General features: G+C 36.4%; 1 protein-coding gene across 2 annotated transcripts; it reads right to left on the bottom strand.

Moving 5' to 3' along the window:
* Positions 1–6,204: 6,204 nt before the first annotated feature.
* ctnnbip1 (catenin, beta interacting protein 1) lies at positions 6,205–25,249 on the bottom strand. Of its 2 annotated transcripts, none has more exons than XM_026200013.1 (4): positions 25,096–25,249; positions 18,827–18,944; positions 18,378–18,468; positions 6,205–8,036 (listed from the first exon to the last, which is right to left on the bottom strand). In XM_026200013.1, the coding sequence occupies exons 2-4, from the start codon at positions 18,920–18,922 to the stop codon at positions 7,978–7,980; spliced, it is 246 nt and encodes an 81-aa protein (XP_026055798.1). In that variant the 5' UTR covers positions 18,923–18,944; positions 25,096–25,249; the 3' UTR covers positions 6,205–7,977. The 2 variants fall into 2 exon arrangements, with proteins under 2 accessions (XP_026055798.1, XP_026055797.1); XM_026200012.1 differs by having other exon boundaries at positions 18,827–18,941; positions 25,096–25,187.
* Positions 25,250–25,717: the final 468 nt, after the last annotated feature.

Below are 25,717 nucleotides of genomic sequence, written 5' to 3'. Positions count from 1 at the left end.
ATTAACTGTCTCGCACAACAGCATCAGCTGATCTAGGGCCAGGTCTACCTCTTAGACAAATGTGATGTATACCAGATTGAGAACAGAGTGGCTGATTCTAGTTCAGTCGACTGAAATCCATGTTGCAATCAATCTTTGAGAGGCAGGCAGACGCGTTCTTGAATTCCAGCATTTTTATTTGTTAGTCTGTGTACAAATGCGTGAGCGATTTTTAAGATGCTATGAAATTTAGTTGAAGGTAGAAATACACATTTTGACAATCCGACAGAATATAGTGTTTGCACTAAATCAGGGGTTCCCAAACCCGGTGTCCTGCAGAGTTTAGATCCAACCCCAATTAGACACACCTGAACCAGCTAATCAAGCTCTTACTTGGCATACTAGAAACCTCCATGAGGTGTGTTGGGGCAGGTTGGAGCTAAACTCTGCAGGACATCGGAGTTTGGGCACCACGGCACTAAATCAAAAAGAAACTCCAGCACTATCGACATATTCTGAAATAAAGAGCTCACTGTCTGTGCCTCAGTGTGATTAGCTGCTGCCAGCAGTGTTTAAAATCTGCCGAATGAAGTACAATGAAAAACTCTGGTGCAGAAACAATTTTCACTACAGTAAATTTGCTAATTTTTTTATTATAATTAAAATTGCGGACCCACTATAAGTGTCCTTAACTACTATGTACTTACATTTTAATTAATAATTTAGTACAATGTACTCATTGTGTACATACATGTTTTTACATTGTACTTATATTTTTTTTAAAAACTACATGTAATTATATCTGTATTTAATTTCTGTGATTACATTTATAATTACACTGTTGACCCAGACTTTACACCTTAACCCTTAAACTTAACCATACCTCCAACCCTCTCCCTAACCTTACCCCATCCCACCTCAATAGCAGCAAAAGTGTTTTACAATACAATATGAACACATTAAGTACATTGTACTTATTTTTTATGTAAGTACATAGTAGTTAAGGCCACCTAATATAAAGTGGGACCAAAATTACTAGCAAACTACACAAATAATTACAAAGAAACAGCATTTACATTTAACATTTAAACTGTAACATGCGTTACTTGCTGTTTCTTTGTAATTATTTGTGAAGTTTTTGTATCTTTAAGTATTTGACATTTACATTTAATCTTTTATGACAATTATATAGCACAATTAATTAAAAACTTTGTTGACCAATGAGCTTTCCAGCAAGCCATTAACTTGCTGAAAACAGAAAATCACAAAAGTTATAAAATCCTACAAATATCCAATCAGTCACTGGCATTGAAGAATAAAAAAGTTTTAGTATTTTATGCAAATATTATTTTCTTGTAAAGTGCACTCCTATAATCTTTATATGTCTAATAATCTTTCTGTAAAAATACATTTATTTGTTTTTATATTTTGAAAATAATACACCTTACTCAATTAAACCTGGTATATTTAATAAAGTGATAGAAATTATTTTAGCAAAGTAAATATTACTTTCCATCATGGATTCAATTCAGTTTTATTTTGTATTCACCTCTTGTCTAATATGAATAAACAAACACAAAACGTGTGTATTATAATAAACATAAATGTAGTATTAGCCTACAATAAATAATGTTCATTTCTGCTAGACTGCCACATAAACTGCCTTTTCAACATTTTGTCTTCTTGCAAGGATTACGATTTTTAAATGCTGATGTGGTTGTCATGTCTGAGCATTAACATCCTTAAAAAAAAGTATTTTAGTCATCTTGACAGACACTGATGGCATAACACGATCTTCTTATGTGCCTGAAGCTCCACATGTTCAAGGCTATATAGAGATAGCCTAGTAACGCAAACACTGGATCTTAAAATAGCAGTAAATATGTGTGATCTAACATACAGATATCAGCCCATATTAATGAGCATATCTAATGCCATCCTGCTCCGTCAACACACAACTGATCGTGCAGGAGTGTGTCTCTGTGGAGTTCCTGAAACAAAAAATCAGGTTAATAATAGACTCAAACCTTTAGCTGCTGCCTGACCGCTACATAATTAGAATGCAATGTGCTGTATCTATGGCAATGGCAGAGACAAGCTAAATGAGATGTTACTGGCCCTGACAATATCAACACATTCTTTTCAATTAGTGCTCACATAAGCGATATAACTGATACTGGTGAAAAGATTTCAAAGGAAGCTTTGTTTTATATGGCCAATAACCTCAAATATATACCTCATATCCACTGTTTTTCCTATTTTTCAATGCTATGCTTATTTTCCCACACACTTTTCAAACCTCCGGTCAAGGTGGGAGGACATCCTGATTGAAAAAGCAGACAGGAGAAGGCCAGAGGTGGACAGGACTCATTATGAAAACACCACGGATGTTAGACGCCATCCTGAATTCTTCACATTAATGCTTGTAATATAGTCTGTATATAAATAGGAATGTGCATCAGCTCATATGCATCGCTTCTGTGACAACTTCTAAAACGGTCACTGTCAAAAAAATTATTGGAAAGCTGGAAAAGCATGTCTTTACATAATGTGCACATACCTGCTGAATGATAAATTAACTACATAATTTAACTAATTAAATATAATAAAATATATATTGACATATAAATTAAATTATATAAATGTAAAAAATATATATATTCCAAAAATATTCCTGAAATTCCCCTTAGATTTCATGATATTTTACTATTTCAGGCAAAAAAACTAAACAAAACAAAAAAATGTTAAAAGGGTAAAGAAAAACAAAATATCATAGATATCACCATACTTCCCCAGTTCGATTAAAAAAATTATATTACAAGTTTTCTGAAATGTTAAGCAAATAAGAGGCATTGTCTAATTAAATATGTACTGATTTGCATGAATTTCCAAAACAGAAATCTGAACAACTAAAGTCAAGTTATCCTTTTAATTATTGAAGAAAAGAACTTATGCAACAGATGGTCAGACTAATGTGCTCCTTGTGATCCGGCACAAATGAATGCAGACCTCTCTGGTTGAGTGAGACGAGACACACACAGGATTAATCAGAATTCTGGCTACTCATTTAAACAGAGAGCAGTTTGAGGACAGGAGACTAGGAGTGAAAAAAAAAAAAAACAGTGGCTCTCCACCCACATATGACTCATTAATATCAGCCAAATCCATAAAGTATAAGGCTGAATACAATGAAGAGGCGTGCAGGAGGATGTAGTGAAAGAAGCAATGTTTTACTCATCACAGAAAGCTCCAGATGTGATTTACCTTGCAGATTTACAACTGTGAGCATGATATTGCTTGAATATTATTACTGGATATGTAACATATGAGCTGAGGTGTGGAGTAGTCTGAGCATGTCAGCGTTTTCAACTCGTTTCAGAGTGTCTTTGAATTAAGTGGTGAAGTTGTTGCCAGAAGGAGCTAGTTCTGCTAACATGTTGAATTCTGCTCTCCATGCAAGCTTATTAAAATAAGCTCAAACAGTGGGCAGATATTCACATAACAATATAAGATTTTGCTAACTTTTATGTCCCTGGAAGACAAAACCAGTCAAATTATTTGTATAGCCAACAATGTATGGGTCAAAATTATCGATTATAATTTTATGCCAAAAATAATTAGGATTTTAAGTAAAGATCATCTTCCATTAAGATATTTTTTGTAGTTTTTTAATTAGTCATATGCATTGCTAAGAACTTCATTTAGGTTTTATGTTCCAGATTTTCAAATAGGCCTAGTTGTGTCTCGGCCAAATATTGTCCTGTCCTATCAAACCATACATCAATTACTTGTTTTGTTGTCCTTGGTCAGATTTTGCAACTTGCAATAAACTTCTTTTTTTTCTGATTCATTTAGATTACAACTAAAAAAAAAATAAAAAAACAAGGAGTACCAAAAGTTTTTTGTGCTACAAACCGGTGTGTTTATGATTATGATGATAGATTAAAGTTATATGATAAAATACAGCATAATGTTGTATACAGGTAAAGTAACTGTAGGCAAACAGAACACCTTTCTTAATAAGGTGGGTATGTTTTCATAATAATACTTTTCAGAAGATGAATACTTTTTATGTAGGCTCATGCAATTTGGCAGTTTAATTGTTTAGGCTATGTAATATAGCACTTACCTGAAGAAACCATGACTGTAGAGTTCTTGCGAGAGATTATTTTTTTACTTCGTAACAGTAACTAGTGTAGGAGATTTGTCATTTATTTTACACCATTTCATTAAATCGTTCTCAGTTCTTTGATTTTTAGAAGAGATAGCTGTCTGACAGGGTTTTCACAACAAAACCCACCCAATTGCTCCTCAAAACCATCCCAAAAAAGCCCAATCACGTTTCGAGCAGGGTCCCTGGTAAAAAATAAATAAATAAAATAAATCGCATCCCGGTGGGGTAAAATTTTGGTTGGGTTCCCCTAGTAAAATGTGCATTTTAGGGTTTATGTCGCTTCAGTGGCTTAAACCCGCGGACATGAAAACCAACCCGTGGCAACAGCGTTCAAGTGGCCCAATTCCGCGGGAAAACCACGGATTTGGCAACGAATTGTTCTTTCAATGTGGCGGTTCACGAATCAATTTAGGATATATTTGTGAATTCGACTCATCCAATTTATTTGATCATCCAGTCGAAGCGAGTCTTAAGTTAACTATTCGCTGAGTTTGGTATTGTCCGACTCTTAAAAAGAGTAAGCGGTGTTTATTGATATCCAAACACTTTCAAAAATAAATAGCCCAGCTTTGTAACAGTATAGGAATCTAAAATAAACAGTTTTACAGGAAAAATATTTCATCAGGATATCTGTACTTTAACTTCACCCAACTCACAAGTCTCATTTTGTTTGTTCGACAAAGAGCTGCTCCTTTTAAAGTTTCTTAAGAGGTTCAAAGATGGTTCTTGATTCTATTGTGCTGCTGTAACACATCATGGGCTTCATTTTGCACTCATATCTCCCCAGACAGTATCAGCACAGCTTTTTAAGTCAGCCAAAAGGCTGGGCTCCATTCCGAGCATATAATATGCCTTCAAACCTTTAGCCAGCTTTCTCTAAACAGACATCATGAATATTCAAGTTATGTTTTAGGGCAAGAGGCTTTATATTGCACAGATCTGAGATGAACATAAGGTTTCAGGCAGAAGGAAAGGGACGGAGGGGTAAAACACTTTGCATTAGTCGTCAGGTGACAGAGCTGTGTCAGTGTCATGCAATGAAAATGGTGATCCAATTGAGGATGATGCATACCCATTTAAATTCCACAGCAGCTGGCGCTTCCCACAGCCAGCCTCCACTAAATCACAGGATTTGACCATCTGTGGAAGATGGCGGGAGAGGCACTGAACAGATGTTGGTTATTATAAGGGGAGTTCATGTAATCAGAATGGGGAAACAGATCGCAGTCTACGGTTAGCAGAAGCCTGTATACTGTACCCTCACTTTTTGGCATCAGAATACTATACAGTTCTGTATACTCAAGGACAGTCACTGCTGGTATTATTGTCAATGATAGTGATCAAGAGAACCAAATTGCAAATGTTATGTTTAACTTTGAAACAAGATTTGCAATCCCCCCCCCCCCACCCCACTAATGATGTTTTTTGAGTTACAAATTTGTTTACCAAAATAAAAATGAATATATACAATGCAAAAATGCATTGTTCCTGTATATATAAAAAAATAAAAATAAAATAATGATTATTTAAATATTGCCAAGATTAAAAATGAAAAGGTAAATGTTAAAATGAAATTGATTATTGTTAAAATTAAATTGATATTTAATGATAATTTAATTTAGCATAAACAACTTTTCAGTAACTGCTGGTCCATTAAGAGGTTTTGGATGTAACATGGCCCTATAAATAGTAAAAAATAAGAAAAAAGGCACATATGTTTTAGTTGTTTGGCTTATTTGCTTGTTTTAAAACTCAAACAGAAAACATTCAATATGACCTATTCAATTGCATTATGATCTGCACATGTATTGAAGTTGAACTTTTTTTTTGCACATCCATAAACTATCGAGTCTTTCTTCTGTTTTTCTTGTGCTGGTATCTTATCAGAACCTAGAGCAAATTCCAGAGACTCCCATAAAGAGAAGAAAAATATGCCCTTATTATGAGATCTTCCTCCAGCTCAGTTCTTATCTCCCAGACAGAAGGTTCAAGAAACACTGCAGTACTTTATCCTTTATGATTTCAAAATAATGGCAAATGAAACGTATATTCAATACAACAGGCAGTTTTCAACTCCTTTAATGGTTCAGTTGGTATAGATTTTGGATGCATTTAAGTCAAGGGACGAGGTCAACCATTCAATCGAATTTTTAAACAATAAAAAAAAGAAAATAAATTCACATTAAAAAGTTTAACAGCTCAAGCGAGTATGAATGACATGCAAGTGAAGTCAATGAGTTAAACAAGAATCCAGAGTGACATTCAATGGATGCAAAGCTCAAAGGCCACAAACCCAACCAGAAATGAGTGCATGTAAGACAGACTGTATGCTTCTGATGTTAAAAAAAAACAAAAACAATGCATAGACAAAATAAAGATTTACAGTTAAAAAGAAATCAGATGCATGTTCCTGTCAAAATGCAGCTGTCACATGGACAAGTAATCTTGATTACTGAAAACATTCAATCAAATACGACTTATTGCTGATATTAGCGAGAACTATAAGCCATTTTCAAAAGATTTGCATCCACAGATTAAAAAGAGGTGTACACTGATGTTTAATGCAGCAAGGCTCTTATGACCATTAGAGAGCTACTTGAACATACACCACAGACCACAATGCAGGCATGCGTCATTTCAAAACACTAAGGTACGATAATTATGTCAAAACATGGATACACATTAAATACTGAACATCAAATAATGTTACCAAAGAGGTCAGAGGCCAAAACACAAAACTGATTTAATTGAATTCCTAATAGAAAAAAGGTTTGGTTTTCATTATGTTGTCGCTGGATGTTTAGCATCTTCTGAATTCACACAAACTTATATTCGACTTCAATTAGAATAACTAAAAACGTGTGTTTCACTAGCACCACTGAATCAGACGGTCAAATATATGCTGAAACATACCCACACCAGAGTATGGCACGTTACGTTACAACGCTTAAGGCTAAGGCTTTCCATTTGATGTGTAAATTTGTCGTTATTTCGTTTCCTAAAATCATTTGTATTAAAACGTAGTTAAATATCAGAATTGAAGTTGAAAAGGGGTCTGTGTTTGTCTAAATGTAAAGAGACTGAAAAAATAAATAAGGACCTAAGACATTCATTAGATACCTTTAGAAATATTTTACATAAAAACACAGTTGGCACAACTCGTTCCCTTTTCTACTTTTTTGTCACGTTCTGTGCAAAAAAAGACTATGAAATTTCACATTAATCCAAACATTGAAAAAAGAGACCATGAAACGTCAGGTCATTTGCGTACATCGTTCTGTGAGTGTGTGCGGGCCTCGTCCGTTTTGACAATCCTCCACAACAACATTAATGTAATTTTGATGAAACTGCGACGCGAACGACTACTAAACAATCGAAACCCCTGAAAATAATAAAGTAAACAAACAAAAAAATAGTCTACCTGCAGGATCCTGTGGACAATTAAAACAAGAAACTAAATGCACAGAAAAAAAAATGGCTGCAATAACATAACCCATAAGGCGATTTATATTCTTTCGTAGTTTGACCAGACAAATGAAGCTCTTGGTCCATTAAGTCTCTCATGGGAACAAATATAAAACGCCATTTTAAGGAAGGTTGATGCAAAAATTAAACTTAAAAACCCTTTCAGACTTGCTTGCTATAAGTCATCAGGTAGTGCGGCCGCAGGGCTCGATAGTGTAACAGTTAGTGTGAGGAAGAAGAGGGGAATGGGGAAGTGGGGCAACTGGCATGCAGCAGAGCCCCGCCCCTCTCTCGTCTCAGGCTCCGCCCTCTCCATCAGTCAGCTGTGTTCAACTGTAGTGACTCGACATGGCGAGAGGTCACTGTCTCCTGTCCTCGGTTTCTGATCTTGAAAAGGCCATCACCACATCCTCAGCTCCTGGGAAAAGGACAAAAACATTTTTTTTTTAGATTGGCATCAGATATATTCACAGATTATATGGAATAAATAAAATTTATGATCATTATTTTACACTTTTTTACAATCATATACAGAATTGTACAGATAAATATTTTATTACACATTTCCAAGTAACGGTATATAGATATTTTCAGTATGAAATAGTGAAGATGTTAAATAAATGAAATAATTCATGCACTGCGAAGACTTATTTCAAGACTGCACAAAAGACTGCATGTAAGAAAATAAACGCAGCCACTCTCCAAGCTATTATCCTTAACGGCTTTATTAGGTCAGGAAAATGTAATCTTCACAACAGAGAAAATTACGAGAGCTCGTTCGGTGGCACTGAACGTTATTATAATGGCTGAAGAGCAAACAGGCTGTGTGGTGTGTAATTAAACTCAGACAATGCCTTACAAGTGTCTGCCTTTCAAACGCTCCAGATTTTTGTAAAAATTACAGTAACACTGGGGTAAATAAAAACAATCATCTAGGGCTATGTTCTGAATGCATACTGTACAGTATACGCTGAATACTTCATTATTATTATTATTTTGTAATATGCAAAATATGCACACAATATGCAATGGTAAATATTTAGAACAGCACAATGTAGTACATCTTAAATTTCTCCAACTGGTTTATTTTGTATTTTTTACTCATAGTAAAAATGTCTTGATTACTGAGATTGGGATGAAATAAGGAGAAAAAGAAGTCAAGCGCATAAGTCTTACTGAATGCATGAACAGCTGAAATGCATCAATTCAGATGCATGTAAAAGTATTATGAAAACTGTTGCTCAATGCAGTGGGTCATCTGGGTATTCAAAGCATACATCGCCAAAGTATGTAAAGTCTGTTGTACAGATGAGCTTTCTTTAAATATCACTGACCCTTCTGACCCCTCAAATCAATATTTCACACATTCATACTCCTGCTGCCCTGATCTCTGACCTGGAGAACTGGATGGATTCATGAGTCCATTCATAAGAGTCAAACTAGACCATATTAATAATGGACACAGAGCGGGTACCTATAGTCCTCAGTTTATTCACATAAACAGCTTAACGTCAGGGTCAGATCATCAGCTTCTGCTTTTGTAGCATGCGGCATGAGGCACAACTCCTGCAGTAACAAACGCAGCTTGGGGTTTTCTGTACCACACTGATAAGAAAAGCATCTAAAAGCCTCTATAAACCAAGTTTACTAGTGTCCACATCTGAAATACAGACTCTGGGAAAACAAACACTGTGAGAGATGTCCTCTAAAGACATGAAAATGTCACCGGTGGATTTGTGATTTCAGTCAGGTTCGAGGAAGATTCTAAGCGAGGGAAGGCACTAATCAATTGCAATCCTGAATTAACGATCCTGCCAGGGGAAGGAAAACAAGGTAAACAGGATTTGTAGGTCCAGCTGTCCCAAGCTGAACACGGATTAATAACAATACCACAAGTGTGTAAACACAACATAAACAGCAATATCTTGAGCTCTGGCTGGATTATTTTGAAGGTCATAGAGGAATTGCTGCACAGGAAGTGCTGATGTAGCCGAAAAGCTTATACCATGTTTGGCAATCCAGTGTTTTAGCTATGGAGCTAATTTTATTCTAAACAGGTCTGAAGGAAAGTAGTGTTTTGACTGTCCTGGTCAAAGCTTAATAAGCAGAAAAGCAGAATGTCGGCATGTTAATTTCCTCTGCCTTTCATGTACCCTACCCATACCACTTCCTCTACATAAAACGACCGGTTTAATTCTCCAGGAGTTTAAGATACTCTGTCACTCAAAATGTAAAAGACATGCACGAAACATCAAAGGTGTCCTTTGTACTTTACTGAAGGCTAGAGTATTTTAATGATGCTCTTTACTTTCCTGCAGAGTTTTGCAATATTAGGTTATTATATAAATGAAACATATGAAATATAAAATAAAAAAAGTACTGACTGAAAACCACAAATCACTCAAATTTTAAACAAATTCAGTACAGGTCAAGAAGAATCTTTTTATAATCTACAAGTTTCCGCTGACAGGGCTGACAACAGTGTACCACGGTGAAAGATCAAGCAAAGGAAGCTAACTCTCCTCTCTTCGGCTGCATCATTGAACACAATACACTGTTTAGAGTCCCAGCCTCAGAGGAGACAAGAGAGCAGAGGTTTTATTCATTTATTTACTCTATATTACCACACAGATCTAAAATATAAACATGAGAATTCTGTCCGGCCGTTTATCTTCACAGACATAACCTACTGCAAACTTGTGTGAATTTGACATTTTAAGCACAATAAGACATGAAAACCAAATCAAAACAAACCGATGATTTTTGTAAAAGGAAGACGCCACCGTTTTTCCATATTCCACTATGTTCTTCTCTCAACTTGATGAGTTGATGCGTACCTTTCCCGTCTCAGAGTGTGCACTCGTTGGCTGTAGCGCGCGACGCCACTATGCTAGCGTTTAGCTTGGCACCATTCATTCCTTAGGATCCAAACAGGGATGAATTTAGAAGCCACCAAACACTTCCATGTTTTCCCTATTTAAAGACCGTTACATGAGTAGCTACACAAGTAAGTATGTTGACACAAAATAAAACTTGGGAATTTTCTAAGCAGATAAAAAAATTAACTTATGTACGGCGGAAGAGCACTTTGCTGCACTTTGACCTCGACGCAGTAATATTATCACTCCTGAAAACTCCCCCTCTTCCTCTAACCTCCATACAACCAACGTGAGGAGCTTTCAGGTACATAAATAAACAAACAAACAAATAAATAAAAGGCTAATGTTTTTTAAATGGTAATTGCCTCTAACAACTCTCCCCTGCGAACACTGAATTTTCCATGTTTCCACTGTTATATACTAAGTAGAGCAATTACACATCCCCTGAATGAGTCTAGAAAGTGCCGATCAAAAACAGACCAGGAAGATGCAGAAACCAGCTTTCTCGAATGTAAGCATATGCATTTGTAAAATAATTTGATCATCAACACTAACCACATATAAATGAAAACTATCTAATGTTACAGAAGGAAATGTAATGTTGATTGATGTACTGCATGTTAAGATATTCATACAACAAAATATTATTGGGGCTATGAAATTTTTGTGAAAATCGATGAAATTGCAAAAACGCTGGCGGTTGCTGCAAACTTTTTCAAAAACACTGGTGGGGAAAGAGTTAACCATCGAGGATAAGAACAGTGATTTTTCATCTTTAGGGTAAAAACCAAACAAGTTTTATCATAGAGAGACAGCTTTAGACAAAAGTGTTAGTGCCTTACTGAAACACCGAAGGTTCACACCCTGTTCACGAGCTGATTCTACTGAAAATCGGTCCAATTTCACTCTTTCTGATGCTTTTTGTTATAGCAAAATAAAATAAAAGCCCCACAGACTAAAACTTTTATACGTTTTAGGAAATGTCTCTGCATAAGCTGAAATAGAAATAAAAATACACCCAATTTACAAGTGTAAATGACTATTGTATAGACAATAAACATGACAAACACAAATAAAACCAAACTGTGATGTTGAAAATGAGACTGCGGCTACTAAACCATCACCAGCATGTCTTTGATCCTGTATCATCTTTTAAGGTTGCATAATGCTTGCGTAACAGTCTGATCATGGTGAGGAGGGGTCAAAGACAAAGACCAGACTTCTGCTCTCAGAATCCTCACAGTTAAACTGAATGTGTGTTTAAGTGGAAGGGAGGATGGAGAGACCGTGGATGAAAATGTTGCTCTCCATCTTCCGGCTGCTGTCTTTCTGGTGTCGCAGACGTCAGAGCCCCCATGAGCCGTCGCCTAGCAACAGCTCAAAATCAGATCTTCATCACATCTATGAACAAACAGCAGCTGTCTGCATTTCCAATACTGGCCTGTTCAACCTCTAACAACAACATCTCATCGCAATCCATAATCATATGACAAATCACCCGTGCTCTATGATACTGAAGTGACAACAGTTTTAATCGTGAAGGTGAGATCTCTGATACTTACTCTAGAACACTAAATGATTGCATGTACATGCCATATTATTATATGATTAAATGCTAAAGGCACAATCAGTAAGTTCTGCATTACTAAAAATGTTGTACAAAGTAATTAGATAATAATTACATGGTGTGGGTTGCCTCTCCATAAAAAAGGCAGTGGCTATTTGAGTGCAAATAGCAATAGATTCTATTTACACCGTGAAAATAGCAATGGTTTTTTATTAGTTATTACACTAAGTAAAACATTTTTTTTAGCAATGTTATTTAAATTAAGTTCAAAAAGCAGATTATCTGCAACAGCAATTATCTGCACCTCAGTATATGTTATAAAACAAACAGTATGCAATAATAACGTATTGAGTGTAAATTATAATTTAAATTCAAATTATCAAATGGATGCCACCTTATTTGGACAATATAAGCCCTCCCCAAACCTACCCTAACCCTATTTGATACTTTATTTTCAACTTTTCGATTTTTTCCTTTATTTTTATTGAAATTTCTGGTGTGATATGAGATTTGAATATATTCTAAAATTTACTAGTACATTAACAAAATTAAAAGTTGTATCTGCCAGTTTTATGTAATGTTAACTTCACATTACCTAAATAAATAAATGGACCTAATTGTAAAGTGGTAGCAGTAAGTAAAAAAAAAAAAACAGTACATTTAACTTTAACTCAATTTTACAAAAACAATTATTAAATAAACAAAAATTACTCTGGAAATATTAAATGAAAAGAAAACTGAAAAGACAAAAAAACGAAATAAATATTTATAATACATAATATATTTCTACAGTGACATTAATCACTGCCATTAAAAAAAGAGCACCTTTAAATAAATAAATAAAAAGTTCTGTTTAACCCAGACGTACCTTTCATCTGATAATAGCAATAAAATACTGTAATAATATACCAGACGTGGGACACATTAAAAAGATAATTGCAAGCAGATCACGGCTGAGGAGTTGGGATAGCAGATATGGTATTAGTGGGCCATTTCAGGAAGTGTGGTTTAAACATGGCCAGCAGTGATGGATCATGAACAGTGAGTGTGTGGGATTGACACACAACCACACATATACACCCCCACACACAAGAATCTTTTACATCTACAAATATGACTCACAATCACAGATATTTCTTTCATAATCATCTAAATATACGATACAAGTGTAATAACAAGTGACAAAGATTATATCTAGCATGAGCAAGCATCAGGCCCTCGGTGTACTTTCCCCCTTCAGCATTGAAATTTCTTTAAAGCCGGCTCTGTGGCTCATTAGTTTGCTTATCGGAGGAAGTAGACTTTTAGACCATTATTACTGCAATTAGAAATGGGTCACAATCTGCTCCAGCAGAAGAGGATAACGATGAACAGCAGGATGGTGTTTAATAACTTCTACTGCATTATTATACTGTGCCAGCGGACCACCTAAAAACAAACCGTTCACAGCTGGCAAACAAAACCATGGGCTAGGTGCACAAGATGGCGCCGGTGAACTTCAGCGACGCGAGTGTGTGCGTACTTATTTCCGGTCTTGCAACGCTCGCACTGACTGTAATGGAAACTTGCACACGGATCTTGGCTAGATGTATATAATTAATGATTTTCAAATTTAACAGCCGATAGTGGTATATCAAAAACATGGGGAAACATCCTCCCTATATTTTGCGTACCTCTGTCTGGAAATTCATCAAGATACAACGCGGAGATTGCTTTATTCTTCTGTTGATTATGCGGATCAGTGTCAGGTCAGGTCCACAGGGATTTCTTCTTTCAAACACAAACCATTCAAATATGCAATACTTTTCATTTTGAAGAGCAGGTTTTGTTCTGTTATGTAAGATAAATGTTTCTGACTGTCAAACAAGATGCACAGAGATTTGTGATAAAGCATGTTTTATTAACTTTATTTGATAACATAATTTATAACTAACTGTACAATTAAACGTAATATAATTATGGTATGTTTGCATTAAATAAAAGATCGCTGTTTGCATTCATGTGTGTTTTTATTTGTTTTGTGAAAGATCTGTAGCATAAATCATTATCTGTCTATGTATATTGTTATTGTTTTGCATTAATTATCAGATTAAAAATATTAAAATTAGTCACGTATTTTTTACTGTGTAAAATAATAAAATATGTTGTGAAAATGAAACAGACTGATGTATGTGTACAATTGAGAAATAGATATTTCTGAAGATAAATCGCAGACCACGTCTCACGAGGTAAATATTTAATATAAAAATAATAATAATAATAAATGCAAACATTTTCGAGAAATAAGTAATTTGTACATTTACATATTTGGTAAGATAAAATACATTATATAGCTGTGTATACACACCATGAGTTCAACTTTCATCTCGTGAACAGTAGTGAACATTAGTGTATTTAATTCATTCACCGGACCCAAACATACACAAGTTTCAAATCCACTGGCTCACTTAACATTTGTAGTATAGTGATAATAGCAGTGTATATCTTATTTGCATATGAAGTGATATTATAAATCCTGTAAACATATAGAAGGTAATATTTGGACTTCTCCAGTTTTCTGCGCTGACTTTAAGCACAACCGGAAATATCTACGCACACACTCGCAAGACCGGAAATCCAAGATGGCGGAGATATGCAACTAGCCCATAGTAGTCATAATGAAAAACTGGACATATTTGGGCTAGGCTTAAAATGCCAGAGCCTGAGAGGAAATTCATAATGTAAACGATTACATGGGTTTTTTAGGCTCTTTAATTTTAACAAGTTAGCAAAAGTAATTCATTCAAGCCAACATGAAGACTGTTTATAGAAGTAAAAAAAAAATGGTTATGAGAAATGAGTGTTTTCTGTGTTTTGGGCAAGGAGTCACTGTTTTAGTGATGAAGGGTCTTACATGTGCTTTCTGTGTCACATCGGTGCAGTCTGGGATTATACCGTCTGAGGATTATACCAGAAGACACAAGACCAGACTGTTGACTCGGCCACGTCAGTCAAAAAGATGGATAATGAACAGCCTTGAACTCTTAAAAAAAACACTTACACAACAAAGACAATAAAAGCTTGTAAGGGGGATGTAAAAGAGCAGCATCCTTTTAAACACTGTCGCAGCAAATGAGCGAGTGCGATGTTCTCACACCATCCGTCTGCAATTAATAATCCGGTTTGACTGAGGGTCCTCTAATGAGGCCTGTTCCTCTCCTTCATTCACACACCACCACAAAGCCCTTGTCCACCCGGTTTGCCACCCATTCCATTGCCATGGAAACTGTCTACTGTACTTGCTCTGTTGTTCAGTCCCCAAGGCCTCCACAAAAGAGGCGGCAAGCTCTCTCACAGCCTCATTGTCGGCTTTCAGCCAATGATGATCAGAGTCCAGCCAGAGAACAGCCTGCCATTCACACTCCTTTTGGATCCAAAAAAAGACTAATATTATTATTATTTTAATGTATACATATTATGCTACGGTAGATAACCAGTGATTATGATCCTATAATTTTATGTCAGGTGCTTTAAATTAAAAAATCCACAATGAAGCTGCATTTAAGAATTTTACATGTGACCTAAATTATTTAACCCGAGTACAATATAAAATGTTTAAAAGTACAATGCATTTTTTATTATTATATCTAATTTCATTTTCATTTTTACATCTTAATACATTTTTTTAAATAAATAAATAAATATATATATATATATATATATATATATATATATATATATATATATATATATATATATATATATATATATATATATATATATATATATATATATATATATATATATATATATATCTCTCACAGTATTTCAAACCAGCATATTACCATTTCAAAATATTTATTATTATGATTGTTAATTTAGAAGAAAGTGGGTAATGATAGTTTTAATGTAATGCATACATTTTTGGTGAAAATAATAATAATTATTATTATTATTATGTTATTGGCTTTATATTTGTTATTTATAATAATTTTTTATAAAATTATATATTTTTTTTCTCAGAAACATTATCATAATTACTGTATAAGTAAGTTGCCTGATTGTTTTATTTAAGCTGCAGTTATTTCTTCAGGCCTGTTAATGAGTTTGCTTGGCATGGTATGAAGCTTTGAGCTGCCTGAACTCTCAAAGCTCTCTTACGCCCAACGTCCTCCCACAAACAACACCATCCAGATTCATCTTCTAAACTTCAAGGCCTTAGATATGATTAAAATTGCATTACAAAATTGAGAATGTGTGTCTATGCTAATTAACCAATTAGATGGTGCCGAATGCAAATGTGTTAAATCCATAGACAAGTAAACAGGGAAAGTAGCAGGTTTGGAGCTTCAGAAGGAGTAAACATACCAGATTTGAACACTTATGAAAGAGAAAGTAGCGGTGGTGGTTGCATGTGCAAAACTCACTGTTGCAATGCCTGGATGTTCTGAATAGTCAAAAGATCCCATCGACAACCTTCAGTGTCAGAAATCAATCAAACCTGTCCAACCTGGGGAAAATACTAAATTCAAAATTGACCATATTCACAACCGATCATTCCTAAACATTTCTTTCCCGAGAAAAATAAATAAACTGTTAAACACGAGAAAGGGTCAGCCTCAATGGTCCTAGTCTATTTTACACATAAACAAGCTCTTTTCATTAGATGGTTCTTGTTAACTGTACAGACAGCAACTCTTTAATTTACCCCAGAAATCTGAGAGGCCTACAGATCATTCATACCTTTAAATATAAAACCATACAGCATGTTTCTTTTTTTGCAAGCATTACTGGAAACAGATATAGGCATGTCTGGAGATATACTAGTCACTTGGTGACTCATTTTCCAAGGTGTTGGATGCAAACACATGCAGCCCTCTGAGACGGCTTGATACGTAAATAATTCATCCTACTGCAGTATAGTCCCCTGAGATGTGGCACTATTTTGCCTGATGTGAGAGAGAAAGTATTAGCATGTGTAGATCTGAAGTGCATTTGCTCCAATATTACATTAGTTCAATGATCATACATTATCCGTTTAATTTGAAGTAAAATAAGCGACTACTACTAAACACATTTCAATTCACCTCAGCGTTTTAAGCACAAGCTTTATTTAAGGGTTCACACAGATCCCAGTATGCCTGGGAATGAGATGTCACAGTTTGTACTAATAGAAACGGACTAATCTTGATGATATTCTCCTAGCATATTCCTGACAGCCCTCCTCGTCTGTGCTTTAAACAAAGGTTATTGTACTTCACCGTGTGTGGTTCATTAAGTGTGTTCTGCCTTTCATCTCACCCTCATTATATTGCAGGAGACCACAAGCATCTACTGATCCAGAGCTGCTATTTACATTTCTTATTCTAGAATCATAACAACGTCTTAGAATCAGAATGTTTGGCTCATCGACGATGGAATATTTCCTAACGCTGGAGCAAACAAACACACAGATGTTCACAAAAAAAGCCTGAGCTAGAAAAATCCCAGAAGCACAACATATTGACATCTACATCCATCTTTCCTCTGCTACTGCATTATTTATGAAGATCCTTCCAAAACGAGCCCAGCACTGGGATCCTTGCCTAACAGCCAGCCTCATATGCATATTTAATGAAAACAAAATGTGTGCTCCATTCTTCTATACACCTAGAGTTATTCACAACATTAAGACTTGTTATTTTATAAAGCATGCACTCTCTATGACAGTTAATGCATCTTAGTAAGACAAAGCATTATAGTTTCATTCTTACTATGGCATATATGAAGCAACTAAGTGAAGTTCTTTTCACATTGAACCTATAGATTTAGCTGATCATCTAAGTTAAAAAAGAGAGGAAATTATCCTACTATATATAGCATTTCAGCTGCCTACCTGAAACATTTATGTTGTGCTAGCGCCCCCTTGTGGAACGAGCTACTGCACATTGTCCAAAAAATTCAAAAATACTATTTTTTCTAATACACACACACTCTCACTCTCTTTCTCTCCAAACATAATTTTAAAAAAGATTATAAAATATTTTATATTGTTTATATACACGTTTCAATGTGCTAATATTTGTATAAAAAGTTGATCGCTTTTTACAAAATCCCTTTTTCACCTTTGTTCAAATCCAATTTATGCATGACCTAGAGTCAACTTGCTCTATAATGCATGACATTTTAATGACACCATTTCCAAATATAATCTAAACAATCAAGAAAGACAATAATCCTTTTTATATTCCAATGTCCAGTGTGATAAGAAGTACAGTAGCTCAGTAAATAAGAGTGTTGGTGGTAAAGGGTGGAGGTTTGGCCTGCGGTGTTCAGGCTGTAAATGTTGACTTACCCTGGTCAATAGGGTGCTGTGGCAACTGACTCATCTGGCTGTGCACCACGCCTGCATAATTCCGCAGAAACGCTTCCTCGTTTGGTGTCAGCTGGAAGGGCGGGGACAAAAAAAATAATTTCACAGTGTCCAGTTGTCAAATACAAGATCAGTTTCAAAGAACAATAAATTGGTAATCCAATTCAATACAATAACTAATTTCTAAATTTGAGGGAAAACAAAGAAGTGTGAGCAATGAAAAATGTAACTAAGGTTGTGAAGCTGGGGGAAAATAATATTAACCAATCACATCTAATTTAATCCAGACAGAAAAATTCATGTGCTCCTCACATTAATTCTTACAAAACAGTCAAAAATGTGTCACATTAGTTATGTTGAAAGTTAAGCTCTCTCATGTCGTCTTTAAAGCACATCAGAAGATGTCTTATTCTCACTGGTCTGACACTTACATTTGATCCCATTTTCTTGAGCATGAGCAGCACCCGCACCTTCTGCTGGATGTACATCTCCTCAGGAGACTTGCCAGGGGCTTCCTCTCGGTTCATCCCCCCTGCTCCTGACGCACTGCTGAGCAACCGCACACAGAGCAACAGAGTAGTCAATTATTCATATCCCAAATCTTATTTTCAGAACTTGTGAGTTGAATACATTCCTGCTTGGGTCTCCTACAAACAAAATATGATGCATGAGGGCCTAAAAATGTGAAACAGACCAACATTTAACTGCAGTTCCCGTTTCCATTAGATTTATAGAATATTATACTAAAGGAAAACCCTTAAGAGCTAGCTGTTCGCAATCAGGCAACGTATTAACTCATCGTAACCTTTGCCGAATGCAGAAAGCTTCTAATTAAGCAGCGTGTGAAGTCTGAACGCACTTCAGATCCTGGAGCAGGTTGACAGCATCATAAATGGCCATCATGCATATTTAATGGAAGATCTAACCATGCTCCCTGCTTTCCCTCATCTTGCTCACTTCCTAATGACCTATTTTTAAACTTACACTCAGTGTGAAACATTTTTAAGGACCTTGAGGATCAAAAAAAAGTAATCACAGCAGCCAGTGAATTTGCAAAACGATCTGATGCCTCAAATGTTATTTTCCAGAAATTGAAAACACAAACAGCCACGGACTGCAGTAATACCATCTAAACCATAATCAATGCATTAATGCATCTCACACCAACATCATGTGGAGAAAAAGAAAAGAAAAAGATTTGACAAGGAAGTACATCAAATACAGTACGAAGGACTGATAATCGAGCAAAACTAATGGCATCAAGTACAGCCTATTCTGGGGGTTTTGTGAAAGTGTCAGAGTGAATCCTTTGCCGACATCCAGCTTGTGATGTCTCTCACCCTCTTATCTGCACAAAGAGCCTCTGATACATGTTGACATCTTGTTTGATGTGGGGTTAGCCTATAGTTAATTGAAAAGCTGGTTCAACCTTTCATTTCACGACGGATACGTTTGTCTGGCCTTGACTTTAAGAATGACAGTACCTTTCCATGGCATATCCGGTGTGTTGACAGCTTAAATTTCTGAAGGCTACTTAATGTAAGCCGGGAAGGCATTTAAGACAGACAGCGGTATAAAAACGGGCAATGCTGGAAAAATAACTAACGCAGATTTCCTCTACAGTCACAGACTCATCAGTCACCAAAGGGCTGTGGCATCAAAAGGGCTTCATATTTAATAAAGCATGCACTTTATTCTGCTGCGTCTCGCTGGCAGCAGTGGGGGGATGAAGAGTGCTCGCAGATGAAAGACACAAGAGGGACCGGAGCGTCAGCTCGGCAGCTCTGTGACACCAGGCACACCTTCAGGGGGGAGACGGCCCCCCCCCCCCCCCCTTCTCGCTTTTGATCATGACTGTCCTTCCTGCTGGAGATGAGACAGGCCAGACAGCAGGCAGAATCACTGCAGCTCATCTCTGCCGCAAACACTCCTGAAAAGCCAGTGCATAACAACACACCTAATTCATCCTTCTAAGACACTGGGCATGAATCTCTGAAAAATGCCCCATAATCTTTCAGGGCTTTAGATGTGTAGCACACCGCGAGGCTCAGAAGCAGGTGTTCTGTTTGAGCATGTCTGCATATTTACTAAAATATGTGGTTGATAGACTTATAATTTGTTATTTTCAGTCTAAATATGCATCTTTTATTAATTAAGTTCTCACTACTATTATATAAAAAAAACTATAAAACTTTTGAGTTTAATCATAGAATGACAATACATATTTTTATTTATTGCAGCTGGAAAAGTCCATGCCTCAACATGACAACTTCAAAATATACTATATAATTTAACACGCCCCCCTAAAACGCCTCATTTAAACATGCACCCACATGTCTACATCACTGTGTGGGAAGATTTGCATAACGCCGCCCAAATGTTCACACCAAAGAAAGAAGGCGCAACTTTGATTCTCACTATGTTGTAGAGACACGGTTTCTAAACTACTTTGTTTGGCCTTCCAAAAGAGGACACAACTAGAAATCAGTGGTTAAGTTGCATTTACAATACGGTTCCAGAGCAGTATCTAAATATTCAGATGTGTGCAGCACATTTTATGGAGGACTGTTTCCTGATCCTGGGAGAGAAGAATACAATGCCGTCTGTTCTGACTCACAGTCTGTAAGTACATTATATATGTAAAGGATCATATTACATATACGTACACGCAACACAACATGTAAAAACACAGTTTAAGTCATTATAATCTGTAATTATGTCCCAACTAAATGCAACAAATGCCTGGTTTGTAATGGGTTTTATTGTTTTTGTCTTGTCTCGCTTGTGTTCTGACTGGGACACGCATCACAGTATAGTAAGGGGCGTAACATTTCCAAAATTTCAACATTTCCATGGCATTTGGCCAAACAGAAAGCACTGGATAGCTGGCCAATCAGAGCACACCTCGCTTTTCAGACTGATATGCTTTGTAAAAAATTATGCATTTAAGAATGGTGGGGCATAAAGGAATATGCTATAAAAATATTGTGGAAAAAAAAAATATTTTTTTTTACCTTAAACCGCATAAACCTTTCATTACACCAAATACACCAAATAAAATTGTACATGCTTTAATCAGAGTTTCCAATTTTTTTACCCCAAGTATGAAGCAAAATGTTAAAAAACACAATGCATTATACATGATCTATCTATCTATATATCAATATACCATACATATAGATAGAACAATTCCAAAAAAAAAAAAAGTATTTTAACAGTGCTATTGCCACTAGACTTCATTTTTAACTATTCCTGATTTAACGGTGGAAAATGTCAATTCATGTGGCGATGTGCTAAATATAGAGCACCTATCCTCTGGTTCCGTCATGACCCGCCTGCACTGAGGCTCAAGTTTGTGTCATTTGGTTTCCCAGAGTTAATTTGAAGATTAATAAAAATTCCTGTTATAAAAGCAGATGGTCTGACAGCCAAAGTGTTTTAGTCTTGGTTTGGTCACTGTGACTGGATGTTATTTCAAAACTGCACGGTCATAACACTGAGCCAAAGCAACGATACTGCAAAAGATCAGTTTATCAGTGACTCCTGCCACTATCCATGTAGGGAAGGTGCAGAAGCTCTGGAAGGAGATCCACAATCCAGATAGCACTGCTATTTATAGACTCATCAAGTCATTTGAATCCTCACAAACAACTTGCTGAGAAAGATTCCTCAATTGTTTGAACGTGTGACAGAAAACATGCTTAAAAAAGAATCTATCTTCAATTCAAGAAACATCTTTTGCATTAGTTCAGTAAGAAACATCCGAATATGTGCACTTTGATTCTATTTAGTATGCAGAAAGCGGTATGGCAGACATCACTGATGCTTGTGTTGGAATGGGAGCAAATCCCTGCAGCCATGTTCCAACATCTAGTGAAAAGCCTCCAGAGAAGAGTGGAAGAAACTCCTTTAGAAATGCACATGGTTTAAAAAATTAAGATGTGTTATTTGGGCATTTGTCTGCTGACCAGAACTAATTCAACTCATCAAAAAAGATGCCCTCGAAAGACATATAATTCAACTCAAGACTTGCTTCAATATGAGAATAAACAAACAACCTACTGTATTTGCAGCCAGAATGTTAACCAATCACCATCTAAAACATGATTGGCACAAATGGTTTTCCATGGTATAACAAATTCCCAAGACACAGTGGATTTTCTTTGGATCATAGGATGTTACACAACCTTTGCCTGTCAGTGGAAACAGATGACGCTGACTTGAAGAATTATTGGATAAGTCTAACTACCAAACCCCAAAACTAACTGTACGGTCGGCCAGAATAATTCTGTCAGCGACAGCAGAATACCATCACGTCCCCTCCATGAGCAGCTGGACTGAATGAGTAAAAAATTAACTAATACTAAAGAGAATGAAAGGAGGGTTTTTTTTCCATTTTACCTGAGGAAATGGTGATTCAGCAGAGGGCGCCAACCCTTGACCAAACTGAAAACCATTTACATGATCAAAAACGACCTGGACCAGTCGACATCCAGTGGGTTATAATCAGATTATAATTACAACCAGAAACCACCTACAACAAACAACAAACTGGGTTGACTGTCCTTACCTTTCTTCCCCTTCTCTCTGCCTCCACATTCCTGTCTACTTTGGACGAAACAATAAAATAAAATATGGTTTAACTGCGATATATAGCCACTAGAAAGTCCAATTATGGGTATGACTGAATCCCTTGCCAGCAGATTTTATGGTAAACTAGTCATAATACAGTGAGGAAACAATAGTTGGTGTATTTGACAACAATAGAGATGAGGCAGCCAGAGCCCGTATGACTGATAACTAGGTCATGACTCGTTAGCAATGCATGAAGCATGATCCAGCAATGCAATCCCAGTAAATTCAAAAACAGTTCATATACAAATAAGTTGATTTTAATTAACTATAAAAACTATTTAAAAAAAAAAGTCTACTTGGAACGTTATACTTTGAATTTCAGCTTAGTACACATTAAGTTTAAATTAAAGAAATTCATTCACCATAAGTTTAATCGCAACAAACTTTATGACAGGGAGTAAAGGGGTTCAAATCTTAGTGAAAGTTTCCTAAGGCTTATTTTGTTTACTCATCGCCTCGGTATTCAAATCCATCTAGTATAAGCGTTTCACAAGACGGTTGTCATGCACCACAGCGCTTGTCATGAATCACAATACAAAACCCACTGCAGTGGGAAGCTCCTTTGGGATCACTGCTGCACTGGCTGTCAGAGATATACAGCTATATGAAAATATGACAAGACAATCCTCTCCATATATGATTTAAGAAAACTAAACGGGCTTAAACACTATATTTCAAGGCAGGAAGTCAGGCCTTTCCTCATAAATTGTGGCTAGTTCACATAACGCACCTGCAGCATTTCTGTGAACAGAGAAAAGGGAATTAAACTATATAGGCTACAGAGAAAGGAATATATAGGCCTACACACAAAATTCTATTTCACTTAAATCAGTTCTTGATCTCTGGCACTAAATCCTTGATCATGGATTTAAAGGCATAAACCCGGCCTGTGTTGTGTCTGATGGACAGAAAAAAAGAGGGGCTAGAGGCTGGGCTCCCCACAACAACAACCAAATGTGATGAAGCTTGGCTTGGCAGGAGGTCTGAGTCCCTGCCTAAGCTTGTAGCTCAAAGGCAGCTGAGGATCTCCCTTCGGGACGCAGAGGTTGAGTTGTCCATGAGCCGCACCTGCCTCCCTGCCATAAAGGAGGAGAACCGTCTTTCTTGGATTCAAAGAGCCAGAATCCCTCAAGAGAATGTGAAGACTGAAGCAAATACAGTTTGACTTCCAAGTTCACAAGTAGCTGGCCCTGCCCTGTCCAGTCAGCTCTCAAACCCAGCGCGGTTCAAGTGCCCACTACAGGCAGACTGCCAGTTTCATAGCCGAATGTAAGCCAGACAGATGTATTCTGTATTCACAAAGAGTTTAGGGTGTGGAGAGACTAAAAATAGCCTATCATTGCCACTAAGACATGATAATGTAGCACAAGTGACAGAGATTCTTTCTGAACTGAGTCTAGGATTAACAAATAAACCTATAAATGTTAAATTGATCCAACCAAACACAAAAACTCATCATAAAGATGATGCATTTATGGAATCAGGTGTGAAAAATTGTTTCATTAAAAGCATTAATGCAACCACAATGAGCATTTAAACACATCTGTGCATTCACAGCAGCAGATTCATGTGCTGAAAGAGGGCTAAAAGCAATGAAGGTAAACAGCACAACGTGTATAGAACATAAAACGATGTCATTAATATTCCAATTGAGATTAGAATTGAATTTTGGCGTACAAATTATCTGTCTAACACTGAACTAGTCCAGCAGTCAGTTAGCGGACTGGATTGACTCCAGTCCTCTTCTCTCTTTCTGTGGCGAAACGCGCGCATATATTTCTCATTTATCTTTAAAATGAAGACTATCAGTAAAACAAACTGTCTTTTATCTACGACTGTAGTGTTTAAATGAGAAAAGTTGGTGTGCGTAAGATAAAGGGTGTGTTTTAACAGACAAACTGGATAGAGGGTCTGTAACAAAGCCCTGAATGAAGTTCCCACAATTCCCATTCACTCACATTAGCTCGCTAGCAACAGAAAAACAGCCAAACCGCTTCGACTCGCGCCTCGTTTCGGGGCGTAATTTTCAGATGCTGCCTCAAACACCTCCGCTTTGACGTCTTACCTCTCCTGGTCCAGGATTCTGTCGTTTTTGTTGTATTTGAGAGCTGTGTTGTGTATGAGGAGGCGTCCTGTTCCGGGGTCACATCCCGACAGTCGGCAGCGCTGGAGTGACTCGAGAGCGTAAACGCGCCGCTGCTGAATCAGTTCCTGCCGGTGCGCCGCGCGACGGTCGCCAGCAGAGGGCGCTGTGACGCTGCTCGTTTATTGCGTATTTCTCAGTGATCAGTGAGCACGCAAAGTGATGGGTTTGATTGATATATGTTTATTATATATTTTAGTATATCATAACAAGAGTAATGAAAAAATAACATTCTGAAATTAAATGTAAACACTGATCTAATACTTATCTGATATTTCTTAAAAAAAGTTTAATTGTTTATCATTATAGTATATTATGAAATATTTGTAATGTATTATTAGAGGAATGAAAAGTCTACATAACAGTCTAAAAACTACCTAAGCATTAAACAGATTAGACAGATTAGAAGGCCTAACAATAAATGTAAAGAAACGTTTTTGGAGCACTGAATACCATCATATAGACCACATGTTTTAATTAGTCATGATATTTTCTGTGGTTCCATTCCTAAATAGGCCAATGTAATAGGTCATACATTTTTTTG

This window comes from Carassius auratus, chromosome 23, assembly GCF_003368295.1.
Source record: "Carassius auratus strain Wakin chromosome 23, ASM336829v1, whole genome shotgun sequence".
Classification (NCBI taxonomy): Eukaryota; Metazoa; Chordata; class Actinopteri; order Cypriniformes; family Cyprinidae; genus Carassius; species Carassius auratus.
Note: the sequence above shows the minus strand (reverse complement) of the source record. Positions and strands in the feature narration are given on the sequence as shown.